This window comes from Emydura macquarii, unplaced genomic scaffold, assembly GCF_026122565.2.
Source record: "Emydura macquarii macquarii isolate MOO-44397 ecotype Brisbane River unplaced genomic scaffold, CSIRO-AGI_Emac_v2 contig_480, whole genome shotgun sequence".
NCBI classification, from domain to species: Eukaryota; Metazoa; Chordata; order Testudines; family Chelidae; genus Emydura; species Emydura macquarii.
In genome coordinates this window covers 1,995,754-2,023,536 of record NW_027130617.1, presented here as the reverse complement: position 1 = coordinate 2,023,536, position 27,783 = coordinate 1,995,754, and the positions used below count along the sequence as shown (strand labels likewise).

Sequence of the window (27,783 nt, the reverse complement as noted above, 5' to 3'; positions counted from 1 at the left end):
CCGCCATCAGTGTAGACATACCCATAGTCAGGAGTGATACACATCTGAGTGTGTCTTGTCTGTCAAATTTCTGTAAGAAATTACATGGACCCCAACACTAGTGCCTGAGTGCCTCTTGAATGTTTTAAAAAGTAAGAAGTCTCCCCTCCCCTTTTGCCGTCCTGCAGGACAAATGGTTTGGTTAATTGAAGGTTTTCTTTTTCTTCTCTGTTGTGTATGTGTAGAACATAGTGTAAGAAATACCTTTGACTAAAAGGGTTTAATAAAGAACATCGGATACAGGTAAAGAGTAAAAAAAAAAAACTAGTTTTATTTCTTTAACAGGTTTGCAAAGCTGGGCACAACTCCAGAACAAAAATCTATTCTGAAAGGAGCGCGCCCCTCCTTTATTATTCAGCAGTATATATTTCCTATCCCGGCCGAAAGAATCCCTCCCTTCGTTCCCCATTGGCTGGGTACTAAAAGGTTTACACCTTTCGCGACCGCCTACTACATACATTGTCTTTTTCATACAAACGTCATTCCATGTTCATGCTAATGAACCAATTTTCTATGCAGGGTGTGCGATAATATTCTAACACCTCATTACGCATGCGTCTTTTAAGGTGCCTTTTTGACCTTTTTCTAACGGGATTGTTTGTTGGCATATAGCCTTAGCAAAAGCGGGTAGACCTTGGTTTCTTTGTCTTGTGGTTTGCCCTTTATCTGTATCCAGGCGCTTGATGTCTGTTCGGCCTTCAACTTCTTCTTTATCTATTAGCCCCCCTTCTTTTCTTTCTCACGCATTTCTTAGGCTTGAAGCTGATTAAGTAACTTTCTAAGTTAATATATGCATATAGCAAAAATATTACTTTTCTATACCTACAACTATTTTATTTCTTTTAGACTCTTAACTCTTTCAATAGTGAGGGAAACATAAGCTATAGAGATGAGTTCTGCATTTGATTCTGAACATAATGTGGTTACTAGTCATTCTCATCTTTTCTGGTTCTGAATTTCAGTCTAGGTACAGTTCCTTTAAAAGATCTGCTTCCTACATTCATAGGCTTCCTCCTTTTGGTTGATACTTCCATGGTACCAGTGGAATTTAGTGGTTGTGGGAAATGATGATGATGAAAGGGAGAGGCAGTTTCTTAGGTAGCTACAGGTAATTCCATGGAGGACTTTGAATATCACGAGAAGAGTCCTTGAACTGGATTTTCTTCAATTGGCAACTGGAGTAGAGAGTAGAAAAATAGGGTCATGTGCCCATGGTAACTAGCGTTACTAAGTTGGGCTGCTGTGTTTTGTACCATCTGGAGCTTTTTCAGGATTTTTGTCTAATTTTTAGGGTAGATCAACACTACAGTTGGAGATATGATTGCAGCTCATGTAGTCGTACCCAAACTAGCTTTAATCTAGCTAACCTGGCTAAAAACAGCCATGAAGCAGTGGTGGTGTGGGCTTCAGAATGGGCTGTCAAAACCTGGGTACATACTTGTGTTCTTAGCCTGCACCACTGGATTTTCACTGCTATTTTTAGTGAACTAGCTAGATTAAAGCTAGTACAGGTATGCCTATGTGAGCTACAAATCATATCTCCAACTGGAGTGAAGACCTACTCTGAGACATGAATTACAAAAATCATGATTTGTCATGAATGTATGGCTCACTCTGGCCAAACTTGCATCCAGCAGGGTGAGGTGCAATGTTGTGGCCAGTCACATTTATATCAAATACATTATTTGTGTCTTTTTTTTTTTTTAATGTGAGTTAGAAGGGGGATACCATTTGCTTTAAATGCCAGGCTGGATAGAATATTGCCCAACAAAGGACTTGAATACATTATAGTAAAAATAACTTGCATTCTTCAGGATAATTACAATAAAAATGTTTGCTTTGCTTTTACAGATTCCATGTAAACGCTGGATGGCAACTCAATCTACTGTAGAGAAGATAAAATTAAAAAGCAAGTTAATCTCTTGAAGACGCTTGGGTTGTATATTTTAAATCCTAAAATTAAAACGTGCTTGAAAGCAAAATGCCTATATACACAGTTCCTACTAGAAACCACACTGATGTGTTTGGTGTTTCTTCTCTTCAAAAAAATCTTCCACAAAGTACCTTCACTAAAAGCAACAGGTTTGGACAGCATCTTAAATCACAGGTGCCAGAAAATGAAAAAGATAATTCACTGTGTCTCTCTCTGACTAAGACCAAAGAAATAAATAGGACCTATGTGATTTCGGCCTGTAAAAACGCACGTGATACTTCAGCTACATTTAAACCTGAAGGTAGATTAACACTCCAGAGAAGAACTGGAGTAAGCAAAGAAACCATTTCTACTGAAAAACAGTTGGAGGAGAACCCAGCACAGGACATTGAAAATACCCAAACAGAGAAAACACTTACTCTACAGCGACGTGTAAGGCCTGAAGCAATAGAGAAGCATAAAAGAAATAAGAACAGTGAACCTGGGATAGAAAATAACGATTCTGTTGTTGCACAGACAAGTAACAAAAATGTATTTCCACAAGGCATTAATATTAATGACACCTGTTACATTAAACCTCGTCATCAGTTAGTTGAAGGTCAGACAAATGGGAAGAGATGCTCTGATCTGAAAAATAAAGATTCACTTGCTAATCTTAATGGTTTAAATGGAAATAGGAATTGTAAATATTTACAATCTACGACAACTATTGCTGATGTCCAAATTCAAAATGATATTCCTAGATCAGCACATTTAATAGCAACAAAACTAGTTAACAGGACCCCAGGGATAAAGCTGAATGAAAAAGATAATTTTAATGAACTTACTGGAAAGGAAAGGATACAAAATTCAGTTGCTAAATATGACAGTTTGGAAAGACAAAGGACACCTAAGGAAGGTGGTAAAACAGAAGAAGTTAAAGCTATACCAAAGAATGGCACTCTTCAGGATGCTAAAAGTCCAGCTATGTCTACTCTTAGGAACCGGACACCTTGTCTTCAAGTTATACAGAAAAAAAAACCAAGTTCATCCAACTCTTTGTCCATAAATAGAAGTGCCAGGGCAGAAGGGAATCCAATATTTATGCGACCTGCTGTACTTAAAGAAGAAACTGTAGCTCAGAACACTTGCACAGAGGAAAATCCTCTCCAAGTAGAAAACAGTAAAGTGACTGTGGCTGTACGAGTAAGGCCCTTCAGTGACAGGTTTGTAATCAACTGTTTTCAGAGATTGCTTTCTCCAGTTTAAAATAGTTTCTACAGTATATGTTCAATAGAATGGCTATTAACTTGGTGGAAGCAATGTAATATAATTTTTAATTTGCTAGCAACGTTTCCTGAATCATTTCAGTCAGTTGTCTAGGTCAGTGTTTCTCAATTATATTTTGCCGCGGCACCCTTGCGCGGCCATGCCATACCCTCCGCCAACAAGTCCAGGAAATCTTCCCCTTTTCGGCGGCTAGCTCTCTAAGCTGTTTTCGGCGGCGCGCGATTTCTGTTCATTTCGGCGACGTAGTTCCGCTTTTTCGCCCTTCAACTCAGCCCGCGGAATACTATTTGAGAAACACTGGTCTAGGTAAACAATTACAGTGTATGGTTAGGAAGGATGTAGCAAATATTTTATTTGACCATATTAAAAATCTTCAGCTTGATTCTAACTTCAACTTTTCATTTTAGCTTAGGTCTATTTTATAAACTAATGAGCTTAATTAAATTTGTAATATCATAAATCTGAATATTTTCATACATATCAAGTAGACAGTATGGTCCTTCCATTAAAGATTTTCAGTCTCTTGACATATAATGTATATGAAAAGATCTGAAAGGTTTGAAGAAAAAAGCTTCAAGAATCACATTGATGTAGCTTAGAGATGGGAAATCACTGGTAGAAAATGTTGCAGGTCTGTTCCATGTAAAAGTCTTACATTTATTTTTTTTCTGTAGAATTAAGCAGTTTTTTATTAGATGATAATATTCTATGTAAATGTAAAACACTTTGATTCTTAAGAAAATAATTGATCATAAAATGTGATTGAGTTGTAACGTATTTTGTTTGTAATGTTATGTTTTTCTGTATATTTTGTTTTTGTGTCTTATTTAGAGAGAGAAAAGAGAGAGCACTCCAGGTCATCTCCATGAGTGGTCCAGAGACAGTTGTGCAACATCCAGAAACAAAACAAGCATACAACTTCATTTATGACTTTTCATTCTGGTCTTTTGACAACTGTCATCCTAACTTTGCAAGCCAGGAGACTATATATAAGGCATTGGTAGTACCACTCCTAAAAAGAGCCTTTGAAGGATACAACACCTGTCTTTTTGCTTATGGACAGACTGGCTCTGGAAAATCATATACGTAAGTTTCATTGCAAATGTTATGGTTTGGAAACGTTTCTGTTGGAGCTAAATTTATAAGTCACCTGAATTTATAAGCTTGCTAAAAGAGACCTAGTTTAAATGGGTTTGTAAATAATTGAGCTGTTAAGGTTTTGAAAATATGCTTTAAATGTAACACTTTTAATAGAAATAAAGACAATCATAGCTGGACAAATATTATTAATTGAATACATTGTTATGCTATTATATCAAGGGCTACGTACTTCCATCGTTTGAACTAACGAATACAAGTCTGAGGCACTGGTTTCAGTTAAAGTAGAATTAATATGGTTGGGTCAAGCAACATTGAGAAAACCATACTGAAAAAAGTCATCTTAAAACCAGTAACAAATGTATATCTGTTAAGGATCTTGGATTTGAATTCCTGTGTTGCATATGGGTAATAAGATCAAATATGTATCAATGTGCTTAGAGGATACTGATAGCACTTGGCAGGCAACTTTATCAAACCCATAGAGCAGTGTTTCTCAATTAAATTTGGCCACGGAACCCTTTTGAATTTGATAAATAATTGCGGAACCCCCCAAATCTTAACAGTATTTTTACATATGGGGCCAAAAAAAACGTCGAAATAAGCAAAGGTCAGCGTTTCTCAATTAAATTACACTTACACTCGATACCCTCCGCCGAAAAATCCGGGACATCTTCCCTTTTTCTGCGGTGTGGAGAACAGCTGCTCGCAGAACCCTAACAGTGTTCCCACGGAAGCCCAGGGTTCCGCGGAACACCAATTGAGAAACACTGCCATAGAGGCTTTTGGCTGGAAACGCCTCCAACTCTCAAAGGATTCTTCTTTACTTTACTACTTTATAAAGCCGGGTCATTTGAGATTTTCAGAAGGTCAGAATTGGCTTAATTTGGCTCCCAGTGAAGTTAATGTTAAGGTTAAGACTGAGCACTTCTGAAAATCCCACTTTTTTGTTCATTGTAGTTTGTCAATTTTGTGTGAAATTGACGTCTCAGTGAGTATGGTGCTTACTAAAAAAGCCCTTTACGAGGAAAGTGTTATGGCTATGGTTGCTCAGGAATAAAAGGAAGGAATGTTTTAAGGTGATCCTAGTTTTTATAAAAAACACAAACCAATACCAAATATTTAATCTAAAGAAAGTCAATGGGAATTTTGTATTAGACACACTTTCAACTTGAAATCATCAATTTAAAAGAAAAATTTCACATACTATATTTCCCACTGACTTCCCCAGCCCATTTTAGTGGTTTTACAATCAAATGTTGGGCTATATCTTCACTAGAAATGCTGCAGGTGTGCCACTGTAGTGCCTCAGTGTAGACACTTGCTACAGCGACAGGAGGGGTTCTCCTTTCACTGTAGTTAATTGACTTCCCCAAGAGATGGTAGCTTAGTCAACAGAAGAATTCTTCTGGTGATCTAGCACTGTCTACACTGGGGGTTAGGTCAGCTTAACTTTTTAGTGTAGATCTGGTCTGAGTCTAAGCAAAGTTTTGGCAACATGAGTATGGTGACTAAGGGCTGCTTTTTGTTTTTCTACACTCTTAGCCCAGCAAACCCCACCCCCAGAGTAGATGCAATGAAGACTGTCTACACTTGCTGCCAAATTTGGTGGCAGTCGATGGGAAATTCGCAAGCTACGTAAAGTAAAGCTACATAGAGTAGCTTGCATATCTCCCATTGACTTCCTAACTTCTACTTACTGCAGTGTCTTGAGTTCACTGCACTGACAGCAAATGCCCTCCCATCGATGCAGTGTTACTCCACCTGGCAGAGGTGGATTAGTAGTGTCGATTTCCGGGTTGATTGAGCGGGTCTCCACTTCCACTCAATTGATCCAGATAAATCGATCTGACAGCAGTGAATTTGCTGCCATCAATGTAGACATAGCCTTGGTGTAGATGCAGAAAAACTACTATTGGCACATGCTGCATCTACACTAGGGTCTCCGCTGATCTAGCTATGCTGGTATAGTTAGTTTAGCAAAGCATTTATAGTGTAGACAAGCCACCAAGTTTGCCTAATTTTTTCTTTTTTTGTAAAGTGTTTGTTCCATTGTTACTACCTTTAATACCCAATTCCTCTCCCACTCCTACATATCTATCAAGGGAAATGGACTAGAAGGAAAGAGTAAAACTGACTATATGCAAAGTACTGTCAAATGCACGAAAGTAAACAAATGGGGGGAAAAAAGAATAATTTTCCTCTAATCTTTTTCAGTTATAATTACCTTGAGCTATTATTTGCAAAAGTTGTAACTGAAAATATCTAGACAGAAGTCTGATTATTTTGCCATTATTTGAAACCCTAATTTTTACTTGCAATATTAAGTAAAGTTGAACAAAAAAGATATATTCAATACTTTCTGGAAAGTGTAAAATTGTCATATTTGAGGCATGCTTCTTAAAAGCTTGAAAATGACTTGTTCTCTCCTAACTTTGTCATTTTCTTTCTGGCAAATATTGATTTGTACCCCTCTGTACGTCAGTTCTCAGATGTTGGCACAACATTTGTGCAAGGTTTTAATTAATTTATGATCCCTCTTTAATAGAAGTACACAAGATGTAGTTCCTACATGAACCATGGCTGTTCTGTGTGATTTTTTTTCTTTTTATAAACAAGTTTTTCAGTGGCTGAGTGGGGGAGGACAATGAAGAGGACATGTTCATATTAAACTAGGTTATATTTTACATTGTCATTTTAATGTTTGACACAAACTAGTGCAGAGTTGGGACTGTAGTTTCAGCACAGATTTCTTTGACCTATTCCAGCTATTAATGTAAACATTTAATAACTGAGTTAATGCCTATTTTTTCCCCCAAAATGAAACTGAAACTGAAAGTAAAGATGCAGCATATTTAAGGTTGAGACTATGAATAACTCAAATCAAGGGGGTTATGAACTGGAGATAATGAGGTGATTAACATAGGAATAACTATGCCAAATTTATTTTTGAACAAACTGGTGACTTTAAAGTGAACAAACTGGCCTCTCTATGCATTGATTTTTATAAATTTTGGTGTGTACTTTGAAATGGTGCTAAGTATCACTCTTTCATAAAACTAGCAGTAATGAGTTCAAAAAGTTGGACTAGTAGGCAGGGTTTAAAAGGGAGACCCATAAACTTCAATTTTCAATCTGGGGGATAAATTGGTTTGTATACACCAGTGTTGAAAGATTAGGTATTGATATTTTTTTTCCCTGATACTTAAATCTCTGATTTATTTCTATAATTAAGTATTTGTATAATTTAGCAATGCATCTGGGATTTTAACAACGATAATATGGTCTTAAGTACAACATGATTAATATTTACACTAGAAAGATGCATGTAAATATCCTCTTCTAAAGAACTACAAATGTGTGTCCTCTTTTGCAGGATGATGGGATTTGGGGAAGAACTAGGAATAATTCCAAGATTTTGTGAAGATCTTTTTACTAAAATAGCACAAAGGGATACACAGCAGGTAATGTGTCAGAATGCTTATTTCTATTGTAAATGAATTTAATTAGAAAGCCACCGGTATATTGTTATCAAGGATTTTTATATTTATTCCTTTTATTCTACTTTTTAGTGCTATTTTATTTCCTCCTAGTTTCTGTACTCTGCGGCTGCTTTAAATTATATTTTTGCTATAACTGACAAGCAATATGCTCTAAACAATCCAAATAATATATTGTGCTACAGTCCCATATCAGGAATAATGCAAAAAGATTTATGTATATACTATTGGTGCTGTTCCAAATGGTTTGGAGTTTTTTCATATATACATTTGTCTTTACAAGATATCAATTTACAGAAAGAAGGGTAGATAAAAATCATGGCATATCTGATGGTGATATATAAAAACAAAACTCAATCAGCAAGGATAAAAATAAATGATTAAAAAAAGAAATAATAGATAAATCTGGAAATGCCCACACAACAGAATATATAAAAGAACTGGTAGTGAAAGCTGTAATAAACCGTGAACAAAAATTCAACTGTCACTTGCGCAGTTTTGTCACAGACAATCTTGCAAATGTGGCAAAGATGAGAAAATACTTAGAAGAAGGAACAGAAGGATGCTCCTTAATAACATGGCTGCAGTGCCCATTTAATGCATCTTTTAGCCAAAGACTTAAGTACATCTTCTCCAGGAATAAAAGAAGATGTTTTTGAAGTCGCAAAATACTTCCATAACAACCATTTTGCTTCAGCTTCGCTGAAGAGAGGAGGAGGATCCAAACTAATTCTCCCTCAAGATGTTTGATGGAATTCTGTAGTTGATTGTTTTGAACAATTTATTAATTACTGGCCTATTCTCATAAAACTTTCTGAAGAAAACCATGATAAAATAGATGGAAGTATCTCATCCAAAATATCTAACATTAGATTAAAGAGGAATGTAGAGGATATGCTCAGTATACTGAAGCTTATATCCATAGCCTTAAACAAACTTCAGAGAAATTGTTGCTGCATTACTGATGGTATCGAAATTTGGAAGGCACTTCAAGAGACATTGAAGAAAAATACCTCACCAGAAAGTTAAACTGCAGGCAATAAAGAAGCAAAGGGATCAAGCACTAAATCCACCTCGTTTTCTTGCGAACATTGTTGACCCAAGATATAAAGGTAGATGCCTAACTTCTGAAGAAGATGCTGCTGCCATGGCATGGGCATCTCAAAATCACTCCTCAGTTATGCCAGTCATAATACATTTCAGGGCTGGAGTGGAACCATTTAAACAGTACATGTTTACTGATGATTTGAACAAAGTCACTCCCCTGAATTGGTGGAAATCATAAGCCAGGAACCTTGAAACAGAGTTCCTTCAGTTGCTAAGCCAACTTTTCACAGCTGAAGCTTCCTCTGCAGGCAGAGAGAATATTTTCTTCATTTGGTATTATTCACTCAAAGCTAAAAAATTGACTGGGAGTTGGAAAAGGCAGGAAAACTCGTATTTCTGTTTGTCTATGAATAAAAATGACAGTGGAAGTGGGGAAGATGAGAGCTAGTTGTAGAAGTTTTAAGGACAGCGTATGTTTAGTGATGTGATGACTTGTCTGTTAGAGTTAATAAACTTCTGAAAATTAAAAAAAAAAACTCAGAGTTTAAGAACAGCCATTAGCTGGCAACACAGGAGACTGCTGCAATTGCAAATGTGAAACATTTATGTAGCATTTAAGATTTAGTTTAATAAAATATAAGTGCTATTGTGTGTGTGTGATTTAGTTCTTACCATTCCTAATGTATTGCTGCTGCATCTGCAGCTTGACACAGGTAATGAGTCATATGTACTATTTCCTAAATTAATAAAAATCAAGTTATCTAAAAGATTACACAAAGTATTCCCTCCTAGATGTTGTAAAATGCTGTACTGAGTTGTAAATTAACATGTTTTAGTGATCAGATTTGCGCCATTGTTTAAGAAATGTGAAGAAGTATTAGTTGGAAACTTGATTTAAATCAATTATTTTCTCTTGGTGATTTAAATTGCCTTGATTTAAATCAATCCACCCTGAATTCAATAAATAAATAAAACTATTAGTGATTACAACCTAATGGCAGCTATTTTTGTTGTATTTAAAAAAAAAACAGCTCCCAACTTTTGTTAGTGTGAAATTTAAAAGAGAGATTTAAGAGATCCCCAGTATAAATGGCAGTGGTTACTCTGGGTTTCTCTATTCCTTGTTTTGGCAATATGTCATGTTGTTGGACAAGTCTGCACTGTTTTCCTTTACTCAGAGCACAGCTTATTTTAATGTCAAGACCTCGTTTTCTTGCTATGGTATGTGCTATTGAGAAGACAAGTATAAAATGCCTTCTTAACTTAATGAATGTAAACCCTTCATCATTAAAACTATTACAACAATTAATTTTGGAATAAGCAGGTGAGCATAATAGGAAAAAAAGAAAACCAAGAAAAAGAACCAAAGTTGGAACAATTAGATTAATTGTTATATCTGGTTATATTAAAAATTATTGTGAAGTCATCTTTTAATTCATATAAAGCTCCAGGATTACTTAAAATCAGTTCCTTAGGCCTGGTGTGTACACAATTTTTGTATCTGCATATGTGACTTTTACCAAAATAGTTATACTGACACAACCCCTAGTGTGGTTACAGTTATATCAGTTTCAAGATGCCTTGTACTGGGGTATAGCTTATTTCCCATCCTATATGGGAATAGCTGTACCAATATAAGCACCTATATCCTGATATAATTGCATCCTCACTAATGGGGTTGTACCACTTTAACTATCACTATTATCATAGTGCTAAGAGGCCCTAGTTATGGAGGACTCCATTGTGCTAGGGCCTGTACAAACATAGAACAAAAAGACATAGTTTGCAACCTAAGTATAAGAAAAAAGACAACAGATGGATCTAGAGATACCAATAGAGGAGTGCAAGGAAACAGTGAGAGAATACTGGTCAGAATGAAAGACAGTGATCCTGGTATACCTGCATCTTAACCATTTTTGTAGAGCATTTTAAAGAGGGATTTCAAGGAGGATAATCAGGTAGCTTTATTTATGGAGGTGGGTAGGCTGCGAAGAGCTTTCAAAGTGAAAACAAGTAGCTTATGTTTGATAGATACAGGAGGGGGAAGACAGTGGAGGTGTGTAAAGAGAGGGGTGACATAATCAAAGTGATGAGCTAGGAAAATGATCTTTGAAGCAGAATTCTGAATGAATATCAGTGGGACAAGATTGCATTTGTCAAAGCCAGAGAAAAAGATGCTGTAGTAATAGAGATGCAAGATGACAATCTGGATGAGATTTTAGCTTTGTGGATAGATGAGAGGCTGTATTTTAGAGATGTTATGCAGAAAGAATTGGCAAGATTTAGACATGGGTTGGTTGTGAAGGCCTGAGTGAGGTCCAAGTCGAAGATGACACCCAAGGGTATGGACCCGACTGACAGGACAGGAAGGATGGTGGTGGTGTCTACAGTGATTGAGTAAGAAAATGGTGTGTGAGAGGGGGGAGAGGAGAGGAGATTAAGAGCTTTGTTTAGCCATGTTGAACTCCAGCTAACAGCTGGATATCCATGAGGAGATTTTAGTTTGAACGAAGGAGGCAGGCCTGTGGTAGAAAGAGCTGAGAGTCGTCAGCACAAAGATGCTGTTAGAATTTGTATTTACAGATGAGATTGTCCTGGGACCCCTCTCTGGATAGAGTGCTGTGGAACCTCCACAGAAAGTTGGAAGAGGGAATGGGGGGCATCCTCCAAAGGACACAATGAAGGAGCAATTAGAGAGGTAAAATGTCATAGACGGCAAGCCAGGACCAAGTTTCAAGAAGAGCATGGTAGACTATGTTGAAGTTGGCTGACAGATCGAGGATGAGGATGGTGTAAGGTAACTGGTAACTGGTCAGTTGAGTATAGGGGGCAATAGCTGGATTGAAGGAGGCCTAGGATGGAATTGGAGAAGAGGAGCTCTAGGCAGTGATTGTAGATAGTGTGTTCGATGAATTTACAGATGAAAGGAATGGCAGTTAGAGAGACAAGTGGGATTAAAGGGTTTTATTGGTTTGGTTTGGTTTTTTTAGATAGAAGAGATGAAAGCATATTTGTATTGTGTAACTTTTGTGTTTAGACAAGCACTTAGTTTTAGTTGGTCCACTGAATCCACAGTTGGAAGAGCATTCCATAAAGTTTCTAGGCCCTTAACCCTAGATTTATTATCCAAAGAAAAAATGGCAAAAAATCGAGTCCCAGAGAGCAGATAGAAACTTGGAGGAGAAAGATAAAATGCAATCTTTGTCCCAAAGTTTCTCACAATACTCAGGTATATCATATATAATGTTTTGACACAATAACTTACATGGTGAAATGAAGATAGCTTTTTCAGTTGTTTGGACATCAGCACCTCACATCTGTCTTATCATATAGTTTATATAGATAATGCTACTCTTCAGTATAATAACCATCTCCATTTCTCAGAACAAATGGTGGTTTGTTTTGTTTGTGTGTGTGGTTTTTGTTCCTCTGTGCTATCTTGTTTGCTTCTTTCAGGAAAGGATCAATTATAATTTAGTGGGAAGTTTTTTAAATACTCCATATTGGATCCTACCTCCAATCTAGGGTTCATAAGGCAACATTGTTACATCTGTTGCATTGGTGCTACCTAGAGTAACATAGGTCAAGCCAATTGAAGAAAGCAGTTGCATATGCTGGAGTTTGTGGAAGAGCAGGACAGTCCCATTACTCTAAGTTAGTATGTTAGAAATGATGCTGAAGCTGAATTGTTTATTGAGCCAAAAAGCATTTCAAGGAGAAAAATTGTGGTATTCATGTGGAGAGGAACATTATCAGATGGAGACATTAGCAAGCAAGAAATGATCCAAACTGAAGAATCTGCAACTAGTTGGAAATAAATACTACAACTTCTATAATTTTAGCTTTGGAATTTCTGTAAGGATGTCTAGCAAGAGAGGCACCAGGGCTGTTCAGCAGGTTAAGATGTGTTCAGACAATGACTAATCTGTATGTGATGCTGAATGATAACTTGGTATGTACCCACAGTGCTATCTAAAGAAGCCTGGACTGAAATTTTGTTGAACGATTCTTATCAATAGGAATTCTTCCAGAGATGTGCTTTTCTTGTTTCTATGGCTACTGGGATTCAGGCTTTGCTAAGATTGAATTCCTAATAATTTTGCAGAGAGAGCTGTGTTTTGGTATTGTACCTCTTTTTTTACCTAGAGGAGAGGTGTTTGAAAGAGGACTGAGCGATAAATCTCACCTTGCTACAAAAATACAAGATATAGTCCTTGGTAAGAATGATGTGGGTGCTCCCTAGAAAGATTGTTTTTTGAACCTTTTCTTCAATTTATAAATCTGATATTTGAGAATTTGTGGCATTGAAGGAGATATTAAATGTAAAACAGATCTGGCTTATTTTCACACCTTATTCTGATGCTATTGTCCACAATACGTAAAGACAGAGTAGAGACGCAAGTACATGTAATTCCTCTCTTATAGGACAGGAAATGCTGTGCACAAGTCTTTGGTGACTAAATGTTAAATTTTGCTGATAGGCTATAAAATATTGAAGGTAATTTTCAGTGAAGTTTATACAGAAAATTTTCTTTGTTTAACCTGCTTAGAATTGCTTTATCTATTGCTGAAGTATTTTTCGGCATATCAGCATACATAAGTATATTGGTATTCACAGAAACAAAACCTACTAATCATTTTGCTTTACTGTGAGGCACAGAAATTATAAAAGGTTTGCTACGCATTGAGGAATCTAAGAAATATATTGCTGATTTTAGCAATAAAGAGTATCAAACTATAGTTTCTAATGAATGCCGATGTGGTATAAATGACCGTCTTTGCTTATGAGCTGTGAATAAGTGATTCTGTTCTCATAAATAATCTCAGTTCTGTTTTTCTCTATTAGTTTTTTACTTCAGTCTTCTTTGCTCCTTAAACTATGCATTTCAATTTTATAAATACTATAGGAGTTAAAGGGAAAGTGGGTACTTTCATGAAAAATCTTCATTCAATAAAATAAGATATTTGTGGATACCAATTATAACAATGCACATTCCTTTTCTGATTTTTTTAGGTAAAAAAATCACTGAAGCATGCTAGCTCCACCAGTCAGAACCTTTATTTCATATACTGTATGTATCATACTGTGGAAGTTTATTCCATGAAGGAATATGGGACTCCTGCAGGAGTGAATAAAACATATTTTTATGCATTAAAAGCACAATGTTGGCATTTCTGAGACTGATATTTTTTAAAACATGACCTTTCACAACTGTGGAAATCAGTGGATGGAATTGTAATACGTTTGTATACTTAAGATCTCTTGTCTAGGATGTTTTTTCTGTTGGAACATGACTTCAATATGAAAGGTTGTAATGGTGGTGTAGAATAGTGGCAGCTTCCATTGCATTTGTTGACTGGAAGTGGCAAAAGATGTCTGGCAGAATATTTGACTAAAATATATATATATATTTTTAAATTAGATTTTGTATCATCTTGAAATGAGCTATTTTGAAGTCTACAATGAGAAAATTCATGATTTGCTCATCTTTAAAGCTGAAAATGGACAGAGGAAACAACCTGTAAGTTACTACTAATAATATACACTCTTAATAGATCTGTCAATATACAATCTGTAGTGGCAACTGTCTTCTTACTGTGAGGATATGGTAAGCTTTCTGTCAGGAAAGCTGAGAAGTTGCTGTACAGGTGGGTCATGTAGCAACATCATATGTGGTGTGCTCAGTGCTTTCTTCTTACTTGCTCATTTCCTAATCTTTTACCTTGTTATAAAAGCTACTAAATGAGTTACAGAGAAGATGGTAGACATATTAGACTTCTGTGAAACAACTTTAGCTGTGTACTCAGTGCTTAGAGCTTATACTGGTGCAATTTTTAAAAATACTTACATTGATATGCCAGTTTCAGTAGAATATTGTCAAATTTTAAGATAGTTTTTAGTTTTAAAGTTGTTAAATATTGACTGAGCAATATTCTACACACTATAGATTTTATTTTTCTCCACTACTGCATGATCAAAAAGCTTTCAACAACAAAATGAACATATAGATACTGACTTTTGGGGGTCTCTGCTCACCCAAAAGCTATTACTAATCTGTCCACCTTTCTTCTATTGCTATTGATGATGCCACTGCATAGAAGAAGTTAAAAAGAGAACCAAGGTTATTTTTAGTATAAGTAACAATGTGAGAAAGCGGGAATCTGCAGCTAGGGCTTTAATTTAATTTTGTCTCTTTGCCCATCAGCCGTCCAAGTGGAGGAATTTATTTTTTTGAGGGTTGCTCTCTGAATGTTGTCTTTGAATTATGGTTGCTAACCCTCCAAGATTGTTCTGAAGTCTCCAGAAATTAAAGATTAATCTTTAATTGAAGTTTGTTGTGATGAAACCTCCAGGAATATATCCAACCAAAATTGGCAACCCTTCTTTGTACCAATCTAGTTGAAGCTGATAGTTCTTTAGATAGCATCTGAAAGAAACACACATTTAATCCCTGCCTCAAAATTGTGATTTGATGCTTTGATTTTTGTTCTATCATTTCTCTAACTCTCATTCTAGGATTTTTGGGTTCTTTCTCTCCTTTTGTGTCCTCTTCTTCTACATTTACATTCTGGGGTTTCTTATGTATTACCTCACCCCTCTGCTTTGGAGGAGCAGAGCAGAGGCCTCTGCTTGACACAGACTTCAGCCTGTCCATTCAGCCCTAAAGCCTTGTTTTAAGTAGGATTTAAAGATGTGATGTTAAATTGAGCTAGCTAATTAATTCCTTCTGAAACTCTACTCAAGGCAAGGCAAGCTGCTAAATTACTAAACTGTGTTAAAGAACAACTTGGCCTAGAAGGTATTCGTTAGTTTGGTTTAGCTAATATGATCTAATAATATACCTTTAAATCCTAGTGTAGATAAACCCTAAGGCTTTGTCTTCACTTTAATTAAAAAGTGTGTTTTACCGAGAGAAAGAGATCTTGATGTAAGATCCTGGTGGAGATCAAGGTACAAGTAATTTCTACCTTTCTGTAGCAAGTCAAGGTCAGTCCTCTTTTCCCCCCCCCCTCTAGGTTTGACCTTGACTAGCTACGCTGAGGTAATAACTGGAATGCCTTGCTTCTGCTAGGATTTTACATCAAGATAGTTATCTTGATGTAAAAAACACACCTCTACATCTTCACTGCAAAGTCCTAAGGAATGGGGTTCAGGAAAGTAGAACAGCGAAAGAAGGTTGAGAAGGAAGTAGTGGGCAAACAAGGGGAGAAACAAGCACAGAAGAGGACCATGTAGGATCTTGTGCTGCCTGTAAAAGCAGAATATCATACATGGAGAAACGAGAGAGAGTAAATAAAATGACAGAAGTGGTGGTGGGAGGACTAAAGAGGAGAGGGAGATGACAAAACCAAGAAATGGTGAAGAGAACAGGAGGGAACAGCATTTATTACACAGCATTTATTAGTGAAATGCATTTCTTTTGTATTGAGCACTTTTTAATTCTAGTTCTCTGCAGAACATCCCACAGCTCTGTTAAATTGGGAGGGCACAACTCTGTTAAATTGGGAGAGTTAGGTTGGATGGTGATTTTGGCAGAATATGTTTGCTGATGGACTTAGGCTAAATTTCTATTCAATCTTGGACATGTAACTAAGTGTGCTGCAGGTATTTTTAAACTTCAGTGTCACAGCAGTAGAGAGTGTTTATGTCAAATCTCTGTTATGAATTTTCCTAAATATTGTTTTGTCCAAGCGTTGTTGCATATTTGGTTCTAACTGGTAAGCAACAGTATATTGAAGTTTGTGAGCTATTTTGGCCTGCTTACTTTGAGAACTCATTTTCAGTTATCCTGGTAAAATAAAAGTTTTATTATTCTTGTAATGATGCTACTCTGGAGCATTTTTTTTTTTTTAAATACACCGCTCCTCCCCCCAAAAAACCCTCTCATACTATGACGTAGAAAAATTATTTTTCTTAATTAGTTCGTTGTACTTTTGAGATATTGTTGCATAATTCTTATTAAAAATTTGTATATTTGAATAGCTTTTTCTTTTACAATTATTCTCAACAGCTCCGTGTAAGAGAACATCCAGTATTGGGGCCATATGTGGAAGACTTGACAGCGTAAGCCTTAACTATTGTGATTCCAGTAAATATATTGGCCCGATACTGCAGTAGAATGTGCTGGTTATGGTTCTTATGCCCTTGTGCAGTGCCATTGATTTAATCGAGGCTCTGTGCAGATGTAAGGGTCCATCCTAGCAGGATTGGGCAGGACCCTTGATTCTGCAAAAACTTGAGCACATGCTTAACTTTATGGACTGAATAGTCTCATTGAGACCAATGGAACGGCTCACAGTGAGTAAAGTTAAGCACATGCAGGGCCTAAGATCTTTCCTAATCCCAGTAGGGTGGATTCTTGCATGGAGCCTTGATAAAGTGGGGGCCTTGGTGCATGTATTTGTTTATTTATAATTCAGTAAAATGTTAAAATTAAACCACTAATGACTTTTGTAGAAACATAACAAACTATTTTGAACCAAAACTATGTATTTATTTTATAGGAACATGGTCAGTTCTTATTCTGATATCCAGGTAAGATGAAAAAGTACTAAAAATCAGTCTTTTAATAGCTATAAGTAAAAATCTTTCTCTTGTCTCATGATTGTGCCTTTCTTTACTCCTGAATGCTTGTTTTCAGTGATGGTAAAGTGAAACTTACAAAACCTAGTCTGTTAGCCTATGGCATATTATCTGATCTTGCAGCTTGACTATGTGTGGGCAGACACTTATGCCCATGTGAAGTTACTTGCAAGATTGGGACTTAAACTTCTCATTTTAATTTTTCATTTAAGGTTAGACAAAAGTAGTAGTGGTTCAGTTTTTCTTTTGTTAGCCCCAGGGTTGCGAAAAGTTTGCCCAATTTTGGTGAAAACATACCAAAAAGAGTAAAATGCATCAATAATGCTCAAAACATTGATTAATTTTGGCATCCTACATAATTTACATCCCCAAAGTATTTTGTGGGCTACCAAAATTTTCCTTTTTAGTGGCCCACACGACTGCCAATACCAGCATGTAGATACAGTAATTTGTTCATGATTGCACATCTCTTTAAACTTTTGTTAGCTGCTCAGTGTCCTTTCACTTCATATCCTGTTTCTTATCTCATTATCAGAGTTGGCTGGAACTGGGAAATAAACAGAGAGCAACTGCTGCCACAGGCATGAATGACAGAAGCTCTAGATCTCATTCTGTCTTCACTCTTGTGATGACACAAACAAAGGTATATCGTGGCTGACTTTTCTTTTCTTACTGCAATAATGTGGTGGAAAATTCAATTATTTATTGTGTGCTGCCTAGAAAAGAATGAAATAGGGGAGGGTTGTGTTAAATATACTGGGCTGAATAAAGTAGTAGTAGTCTGGCTTTCTAAGCAGCCAGGTCTGGTTAACTTTGTATACTCACAGTGCTATTTTTTTAAAATGAGCATTGTAAACATGTTTGAATCATACTGAGGGTCCTATCAAATTCACGGCTGTGAAAAATCCATTTCACGGGCTGTGAAATCTGATTTCCCCCATTAAATCTATTGTAAGGGAGGGAAAGGGCTGAGAGTGCCACAGCCAGGGGCTCCTTCCATGCACCATATTCCAGCTGAGGAAGGATGGGACTTCCTGTTTCCATGCAGGAGCCGCTCCTAGGGCTGGGGTCAGACCCACCCCTGGGAACCTCCCCCAGCTTCAGGAAGCTCTGCAGCTGCTGAAGGCGGAGCTTCCTGCAGCCAGGGAAGGTTCCTTGAAGTGGGTATGACCCCAGCCCTTTACCTCCCCAGCTCCAGGCCCAGTGCTAAGGATCAAAGGGGTGGGCTGGATGGGGGTGACCGCGGGGCCCCAGGTGGTCACCCTCCTGTAAAACTGGCCCTGCCTGCCTCCGCCCCCTCCCCCAAATACCATGCTACTCTCATCTCTGCACTGCCGCTAGTAGTGGTGCTGTCTTTAGAGCTGTATGCCTGGCCAGCAGCCGCCACTTTCCAGCCGCCCAACTCTGAAGGCAGAGCTGCTGCCAACAGCAGCACAGAAGTAAGGATGGCAATACAGTGACACACCTACAGTAGCCTTGCACGCCGCCCCCCACCTCCCCGCCCATGAACTCTTTTTGTCATGACCCCCACAGTTACAACACTGTGAAATTTCAGATTGAAATATCTGAAACTGTGAAATTTGCCATTTCAAAAATCCTATGACCGAGAAATTGACCAAAATGTGCTGTGAATTTGGTAGGCTCCTGCTCATACTATAAATCTTTCAGGACTAAGACACTGCTTTTTCTCATGTTTCTACGCTCCTCCTCCCCCCTCCCACACACACACCCACACACACAATGTTTATGGCTCAGTTATAGTAAGAGAAGAAAATCCTATAATATACAGCTTTGAATGTTTATGTCCCAGTGATGTTTCCCACTTACATGACCTGGGTCAGACATGGGATAATGCGAGGTGTTCCCTGGGGACTGTTAAACGAGGAGCTACTGAAACACACCTGTTCACTCAGGTCAGTGGCACCCTTCCCCAGCAGACACAGGCTTTGCTCCCTCCCCTCCCCCATTGTTTTGTACATAGGAAACAGGTACTCTCCACAGAGAGACGAGCATGGAGAATGAGGTGAAGTAGATAGAATCTTTTCCCAAGTCTATGGGCCTACAATTTTCTCCTCCCACAAATATTTTCCTGATCTTCCTCAGTTGCTGTCACCACTATACTTTCCCCTGTCTTCCCCACCATGGCCAGTATATAGGTCAGTGTCCTTTTCACTCACCAGTGGTTTAGTCCTTCACCAACTGAAGCCAAAAGCAATTTCTAATGATTTCAATGGGTGCTGAATTGAAGCCCAAGTGAGCAGCTGTCCTGATATGCTCCTGAGAGGAGGTAGCAAACTTCTAGGCTGCCTTTCACTTTTTTAGAGTTCTACTTATGCTTTCATGCTTATGCATGTGTGCTACTGGAAACTCTCAGGAGTTACTGTCTCTTGATGCTATTTATTATCCTCACCTTACTCCTCTTCTTATTTAAAGTTATACTATATCTTAGATTACAGTCTTGTTAAAAAAGTAAAATGAGAAAATATATAATGTATTGTTTAAAAGTGAACAGCCGGACAGATCTGATGCTTCACAGGGTTTTTATTTTAGTGATGTGTCATTGAAAAACATTTAATTTTGCAGACTAACTGCAGTAATCTCTTTGCTCTAGACAGAGTTTGTGGAAGAAGAGGAGCATGATCATAGGATTACCAGTCGTATAAATCTGATCGATCTAGCAGGCAGTGAACGCTGCTCTACATCTCAGACCAGTGAAGAGAGGATGAAGGTAAACTGCATTTACAGTTTTGTGACAAATGGTTTGTCACAAAGAGCACAGTGTCAAGAGGCCATGAAATGAAAATGCTTTAGGGCTGCACTTGTAAGAGCAGACCTGTTGGTCTCAGTGTTGAATAAATCTTGATGTAGCAGGGTATTTTGCATTGCTGCTCTGGTCTTCACAAGACAGGAAAAAATAACATGTAGTGTCTGCTGAATATTCTGAACCATTCATAGAGGTAAATTTAACTTCTTGCTTTAATTGCTTATCAGTTTCATAAGCATAATTCCCATGACTTAACTTGCTTTCTTTTGGATCTGCTACCTTTCCATATAGAACTTTATATTTTCCCTCAATGTTTACTGTTTAAAATGTCTGTGTGTAAATTATTATTGATCTGAGTCTCACATCACAGGTTCAGTATAAATACTGAATCCATGTGTAAAACATCGCATCTTCTTTAACTCGATTTGATTATACCTAAATATAAATTAGCATTTTAAAAAAAAGACAGGAAATGGTTCTCTTGGGTGGTGTTTGTATAGGAGGCTTGGACGTCTGTTGTTTGTATTCTAGTTCTCTTCCACAATGTTAGCTGTTAAATGCTTTCTTTAGATTTTATCCCATTATCGCAAATTTGTTGTAACTTTACAAAACTTAATTATCTTTTATGTCTGTTTGCCAGAGGCTGGGAATGGCCAATGGGATAAATCACGTGATGATTACCTGTTTTGTTCATTCCCTCTGAATCACCTGGCATTGGCCACTGTTGGAAGACAGAATACTGGGCTAGATGGACCAGTGGTCTGACACAGTTTGGCCATTCTTCTGCCTGAAGTAGGGTAGAAAACACTTGCTTAACTTTGTTTTCATAATGCAAAGAAGCTAAAAATATGAAGGGAGAGTGATCAACGTGTGCACAAGTACTTTTCCTAACCTGCTCTAAAACACAGTCTGTACACTGTTCAGAGTCAGAACTCACCCCTTTCTTGTGTTTGGCTTTATTAACAAAAAGAAATTTACAATAAAATAAAATTTATCCCAAGCCTTCTCCCCAGCCTTCCCCAGGGCTGTTCCTTGAAACTGCTTAGTCCAAAAGGTAGGTTTTCATTACATCGGATTGAAGATTCTCCCAGGCTACTCTCATTTCTGTTATGAGTGGTGGATTTAATACACTACTTCTGCATCAATGAGTCAGCATGATTCACTTAGCATCTCCCAATAGGACTAACAACACCTGTTAACAGGATAGGTTCAGAGGAGAATGCTGCCAGCCTGTTGCAATCTGTTTTATCAATTTGCCAGTAAAAAAAATCTTAGTAGTAATGTTTTATATTCAGAATGATATTGTGCATTTATTTTTTCTGCTTTATATAGGAGGGCATAAGTATTAATAAATCACTGCTGACTCTGGGGAAAGTTATTTCTGCACTTTCTGAGCAATTTCAGAACAGAAAGAGAGCTTTCATTCCTTATCGGGAATCTGTCCTTACATGGTATGTATATTTCATGAAGAGCTACTATAAAGTAATCAGTTGATTCTGTGGAAAACAAAGAAAAGGATGAGAGTCTTATTAGACTGTAGATTCATGCATCTGTAGACTCTCACTTCTACAACTTGTCTGAAATAATTGTGGGTGAAGTAAAGTAATCTAGAAAAATATTATTATTTCCATGTTCGGTTAATTGTGGGTACATTGAGACTGGTATTCTTCCTCAGCGTTCTGTACTGTAGATGAAGAAATGTTTCTGGTGCCTTTCCTTCTCCTAACAGTGCCCTCACCTCACTGCTGTTCCCTTGTCTCCTGGCAGTGAAGAGATCGCTTTCACCTTTCTAACATGTGTTGAACACTAAAACTCTCTCCTACGAGAGCAAACAGTCCCTTATTCCCTGCTTGTATTCTATTATTTGCTGGCCTTTCCTTAGATGTTCTTTTCTCACCCAAAGATAGATTTGTCAGCAGGTTGCTGGCCTAATCGAACTAGTGACTGGGTCAGGCAGGTCACATTAGGAGCACAGTACAAGAGAGAAGGCATGGTTGGGACTCTATGGTCTGATCCCATCCCTGCCTCCTACCAGCCAGAATCCTTCCTCTCTCTTTGGCACAATACTCTCCCAACCCCCATCACTGGCACTTATCTAGTTTCACAGTGTCATGCACCTGGGAATCAGATAACTTTTTAAAGATTAAGGAAAAACCCTAAAACTATCAATTGCGGTCAGCTGAGTAGTTCTTATAATACTGTTGTTCATCTGTCTCCTAGAGATTAGCTGGTAGAGGCAAAGGGCTTGGAGCTTATGCATGCCTGACACCCAAGTTTTAGTCAGAATAGGGCTTTCTGTAAATAAAGGACTTTAGTTTCCATTGCTCCCATTCTGGCAACCAACATAAATATTAAATCTGGATTAGGAAAAATGTAAAAATGCACAGGGAGAGAAGCTTCTTTATTCAGGAATGGAAAAGAACTTGGGCAAAGTAAAAACTATTTGTCCTCCTGCCTTCCTCTCTCATTGTCCACGCTAGAAATGTGTGCTGTCTTGCAAATTGCTCGAAGAACTAGAAATTGTTGGCAAATTTTAGACGAGAAGGCAACAGGGATTGTGTAATTTGGTATGAGATCATCATGAGATAGAAAGTTTGAGAAGCTTGTTGCTATTAGAACCTGAGGAATGTCATATAAATTATAAATCCATTTTAATGCAATTTTGTCAGTAAGAAATGAAAGCAGTTGTCATATTGATTGCACCAAAAATTAATTTATGACCTATTCCCATAACTCTTCAGATATTTCATCTGAAATTTTCCATGGTGCTGCTGCACCAGTGAAAATATAAACAGAGGCAGGCATGTTTTATCTACTAGGTTTGGGCATTTGGGATCAATGTTTTCCAAAAAGAGGAGGGCATAAATGGAAAGCAAAAAAAATGTTGGTGTGTAACAATTTCAATGGTTTGTAAGAGTCTTAAAGAATAATAGGGTGAAGTTATTTAAAGGTATAAGAAGTTAGTTGGTTGAATTCTCTCAAAGCATAAGAAAAACTTGAGATGCATCTGTAAGTAGTAACAGGCTTCTGATCTGGATTTTGAAATCTGGCTGAAAATCATCTTAACATAGGCTTTTTTGTATTTAATCCCTTATGAACTCTGAGACGTTAATTTGGTTTCAATGCTGGGAATAACTGTTATGTTTCATTTTCTTGTCAATGAAGGCTACTAAAGGAAAGTCTTGGTGGAAATTCAAAAACAACTATGATTGCCACAATAAGCCCTGCTGCCAGCAATGTAGAGGAAACTCTTAGCACTCTTCGATATGCTAAACAAGCTCGTTTGATAATCAACGTTGCCAAAGTAAATGAAGATGTGAATGCTAAATTAATCAGAGGTAAGATGGGATTTTTTATTTGCAAGCATTTTTAACTGAATTGTCTATCATAGATGTTTATATTAATGCCCTTTTGTAGTGATTGGCAGCATATTTGAGGTTTATTCACTTCAGTATTTTCTAAGATTTTTTTCTAAATAACTGGCTTTAAACAATTCACAGGCTTACTAATACTTTTAAACTGAAGATACTAAAATTGTATCAAAGAAAAGTAACTTACATCTCAGTATTTTTATGTCAGGTTTTGTTTTTAAGCTTGAACGTATACCATTTGCAATAATTAGTTTGTTTCAATGTACACACTCGTATAGATCTGACCGTATCCAGTTAAATGTATTCATTTCACACATTTCATTCAAGCAAACCTAAGTTTTTCATCCATTTATTTTTGTTCATGAAATAAGGAAATTAACCTTAGTTTTTACATGTAATTCAACATTTTGTTTGAGATTTTAAATAAGAGTCGGGAAACTCAGTATGATTCCCACAGTGAAAGGTGGTCCAGTTAAAGTTGGATTTCCTAAGGTCTGTACACTTAAAAATCTCAGCTATAATGTTGCTTTTATGTACAGTCAGATTGTGGTACAGTCACACATGATGAAGAGCACCTTACTGCACAAGCAGTCATTGAAATCAATGGGACTACTAAGTTGCTATGCAGTGTGAACAAGGAGATGAGAATCTGGCCCTTAATTTTCTCCATACAAAATAGTTTATTGTTCCCTCTGAGTGGGATCAGTAGCAACCTGCTTAGATACATGCTACTGTACTCTTATTTAGAACACTTTTGTATTTTGTAGACTGTAAGTGTTCATTCAACCTGAAGTTTCCCTTTTGAAGAGAAAATAGCTTCTCTGGCATTTAGTCATTGTATAGGGTTAACTGAAAATGGAGACGGAAAGTCTTTTTTTGCAGAAAAGAATAGTCAGACGGACTTACTATTGTGATCTCAGTCAGTCTGAACTAAGAAATAATATAGAGCTGCATATATAATCAGTGTATTACCTGTGGGAGCGTTAGTATTGCAGCCAACAGGCAAGTACAGACTAACTTGCAGTGATACTAGTGATGAGTATTAGGAGTAGCATTGTGGAAACTGGGGTGTTCAACTGGCATTACCCTCATATTACTACTCTATCCCCTTCTTGTTAGGTTTACTTGGGAGGGTTGGGTTACCACTACCTCTAGTGGTGCTTGGGATTCATGCTCAAGTGTTTTTATGTAGAGATGTAATGTGTTTGAGTGACAGTAGTAATTTTTTTTTACTTAGAGTACTTGATTTTTGCTTTGTTTACATTAAAAATAAAAACAAAAGTACATGAGAACTCAGCAGGTGTTGCATAGAGGAAATAAATATAAATGAAAAAGTGATTAGGTGGAATGGTAAATAAAAGGAACCATGGTGTAAAAATGAGATAGCGAACCAGTTGTTGTGTGTTCTAAATTAGCAGCTTCTTGAGGAACATTTTATGCAGATTAGAAGGTTGAAAATCTGGCAGTACTTAATTGGAATCTGTCTACATGCTGTATAATCAAATGAAATCAGACGTAATAAGCTACCTGTAAGACTCTAATTAATCAGTTAATTTAGCTAATGGTTCCTTGGAGGGAAGGGACACCTCTTCAATTGGTGTGACCTGTGTGTTTCAGAGAATGGCATGATATAAATGTGACGTCTAGACTTTATACATGGCAAACTGATTGTTTTTGGTTAAAGACACTATTCATTGTGCTGTTTATCTGAATATTTAATGGTTCACATTTCAGGAGTAGAGTGATGTAAAAAATAAATTATTTTCTCTCTATTCTTAAAAGTAACAAAAAACCCACACTTTTGCAGCTAGATGGATATGTTAAAGCTTAGATGGGATACTTTCTATTTAGCATAAATTCCGTGGGATTTTGCCAAAGTTAGGATAAAATCCTCAGACTTCCTGGTTTAAGAAAATCAGGTTTTTAATTTATTAGACACCTGCTTAATGTAGGGGTCCAATGTTTGGTGTAGAAGCTGAGGTATATTTTTGTTTTTCAAATGTAGAACTGAAAGCAGAAATTGAGAAACTGAAAGCAGCTCGGAAAAGTACTCTAAATACAGATCCTGAGAAATACAGACAGTATCTACAAGAAATAACATCTCTAAGGGTAAAACTACATCAACAGGAGAGGGATATGGCAGAGATGCAAAGGTGGGGTAATCATTTAATGTCTTCTGATTAGTAATCTTGTAAATACTGGAATAAAATATCCCTAAACTAATTATTTTGGTTTCTTTTTCCTAAAATGCTAAGGGCCTGGAAAGAAAAATTTGAAGAAGCAGAACAGAGGAAATTTGAAGAAAAAAAGGCATTACAGGTTCTCTTTATTCCATAAGAATTAAGGTAGTATAGAAATGTTTTTAACACCAGTAAATCTCTTAACACAAAGAATTGAGGTTGTCCTAAGAATCATCTTTCCTAGTCTACATTTCTGTTTTGCAAGGAACAGTTAATATTCATTCTCTTCAATTCAATGGTTTAAAATTAGATATGGTACAGTAGGCAGACTTTAATGATGTATGTTTAATAAATACACAAATCTCTAACGTTTTATTTTTGAATCTATCACCTAGAAAGCAGGAATTACATTCAAGATGGACAATCGTTTGCCAAACCTTGTCAATCTCAATGAAGATCCCCAGCTCTCTGAGATGCTGCTGTACATGATAAAAGAAGGACAAACTACAGTTGGAAAGTACAAACCAAATTCTCGTCATGATATCCAGCTATCTGGAGTGTTAATTGCTGACGATCACTGGTATGTGATATCCTAAAATGAAAGGTCCTTCATGTGACTGTGAGAATGGGCTACTTCTTTCTCTCTCTCTCTCTTTTTTTTTTTTTTTTTTCCTGGAGCCAGTGTCCCTCTTAGGTATGTCTTCACTGTTAGCCTGGGCTAGCTTAGCTCTTTGCTCTTTGCAGTAGGGACACTCCAGCTACACTATCTGTGCCAAACCCATGTAACTGCATCCACAGTGGTGCTGGATTAGCCAGTGTTCGGAGATGGATTTCTGGTGCGATATCTTACACATCTGACTGCTGCATTAAACTGGGCTGCTCTGTGAATTAATTCACAGGATGCGCAGTCTCTATTATCTAGCGTGGAGCTGTTGTTTGACCAGAATGATAGGCATGATGTGGTTTCTTTTTGGGGATTCAGTGAAAGCCACTCTGTGTTGTCTGGTGAACTTTTTCCACTTCTCCCTAGAAATTAAGTTAATCACTGCAAGCATGTATCTGATCTCTGCTATTTAGTGCAGCAAAACTATGTTCTTAGTGTTGACGTAGCTAAGTTGTCTGCTTAAGGCTGAAAAGGTTGAGTGAAACACGGTCATATGATGCTGTGTATAGTAACTTCTCCTGCTTAACAGAAAGATTACCCAATCCTGATGTACCCTGACTACTATCTTTTTTTGTTTATCTAAATGAGAATTCAAGTAAACAAGAAGAGTTAAGATCCCAAATTCAGCAAAGCATTTAAATGTGCTTAACTTTAAGTGTGTATATATTCCCAATGAGTTTGGGACTACTCACGTATTGAAAGTGAGATGTGCTTGAGTCACTAATAGGGATCAGTGTTCTGTTTAGCTCTATAAAACACTTTTTTGGAATCAGCAGGGAAATTTTCACTGCCACGCATCCCTCTTAATTTTGTTCATGTTCTTTGTCAAAGTCAGCCAACATCAGTTGTAATATTGCCTCACTTCAAACCTTTGTATACTCATCTGCAAAACAAAGAGAAATTACCTGTTAGGAAATAAGAAGTTCAAAATTAAAATACATTAATGATTCAAATGAAGGATACGATATCAGTTCTATACAGAATAAAATTTGCTAAATTCTTAAAATCAGAATGAAATATATGCTGTCATATCTGTTTCAGAATTCCATTATTTGGTGTGCCATCTTTGCATGTAATCTCAACCTAATTTCTATTTCAAAATACTTCTGTTTTTGTTGTCTGTGTATATCAGATAAGCAGTACTTCAGAGAATCTGAACAATGAAGGATTGTAAATGAGTGGCTGTTTCATCTAGCTCCCTGGTGGCCTTAGGCAGCCCTGCATGCAACCCCTGACCTCGGTTTCCCATTTTGCATCCCCAAATAAACTCTGCACAGGGTTTTTTCCAGTCATGAGATCATCGAATCATAGATTAAAAGGGACGGCAAAGGTCA

At 37.1% G+C, this 27,783-nt stretch overlaps 1 protein-coding gene across 1 annotated transcript in view; it reads left to right on the top strand.

Moving 5' to 3' along the window:
- Positions 1 to 1,895: 1,895 nt before the first annotated feature.
- Positions 1,896 to 27,783, top strand: part of KIF14 (kinesin family member 14) — a 64,901-nt gene continuing 39,013 nt past the window's right edge. The window contains exons 1-13 of the mRNA XM_067538302.1: positions 1,896 to 3,177; positions 4,073 to 4,327; positions 7,716 to 7,803; positions 14,310 to 14,408; positions 16,899 to 16,951; positions 17,392 to 17,422; positions 18,006 to 18,113; positions 20,082 to 20,198; positions 21,567 to 21,685; positions 23,400 to 23,572; positions 25,611 to 25,758; positions 25,861 to 25,924; positions 26,181 to 26,365. Coding sequence (XP_067394403.1) covers positions 2,021 to 3,177; positions 4,073 to 4,327; positions 7,716 to 7,803; positions 14,310 to 14,408; positions 16,899 to 16,951; positions 17,392 to 17,422; positions 18,006 to 18,113; positions 20,082 to 20,198; positions 21,567 to 21,685; positions 23,400 to 23,572; positions 25,611 to 25,758; positions 25,861 to 25,924; positions 26,181 to 26,365 — 2,597 coding nt within the window. The 5' untranslated portion in view covers positions 1,896 to 2,020. The remainder of the gene's footprint in view (positions 3,178 to 4,072; positions 4,328 to 7,715; positions 7,804 to 14,309; positions 14,409 to 16,898; positions 16,952 to 17,391; positions 17,423 to 18,005; positions 18,114 to 20,081; positions 20,199 to 21,566; positions 21,686 to 23,399; positions 23,573 to 25,610; positions 25,759 to 25,860; positions 25,925 to 26,180; positions 26,366 to 27,783) is intronic.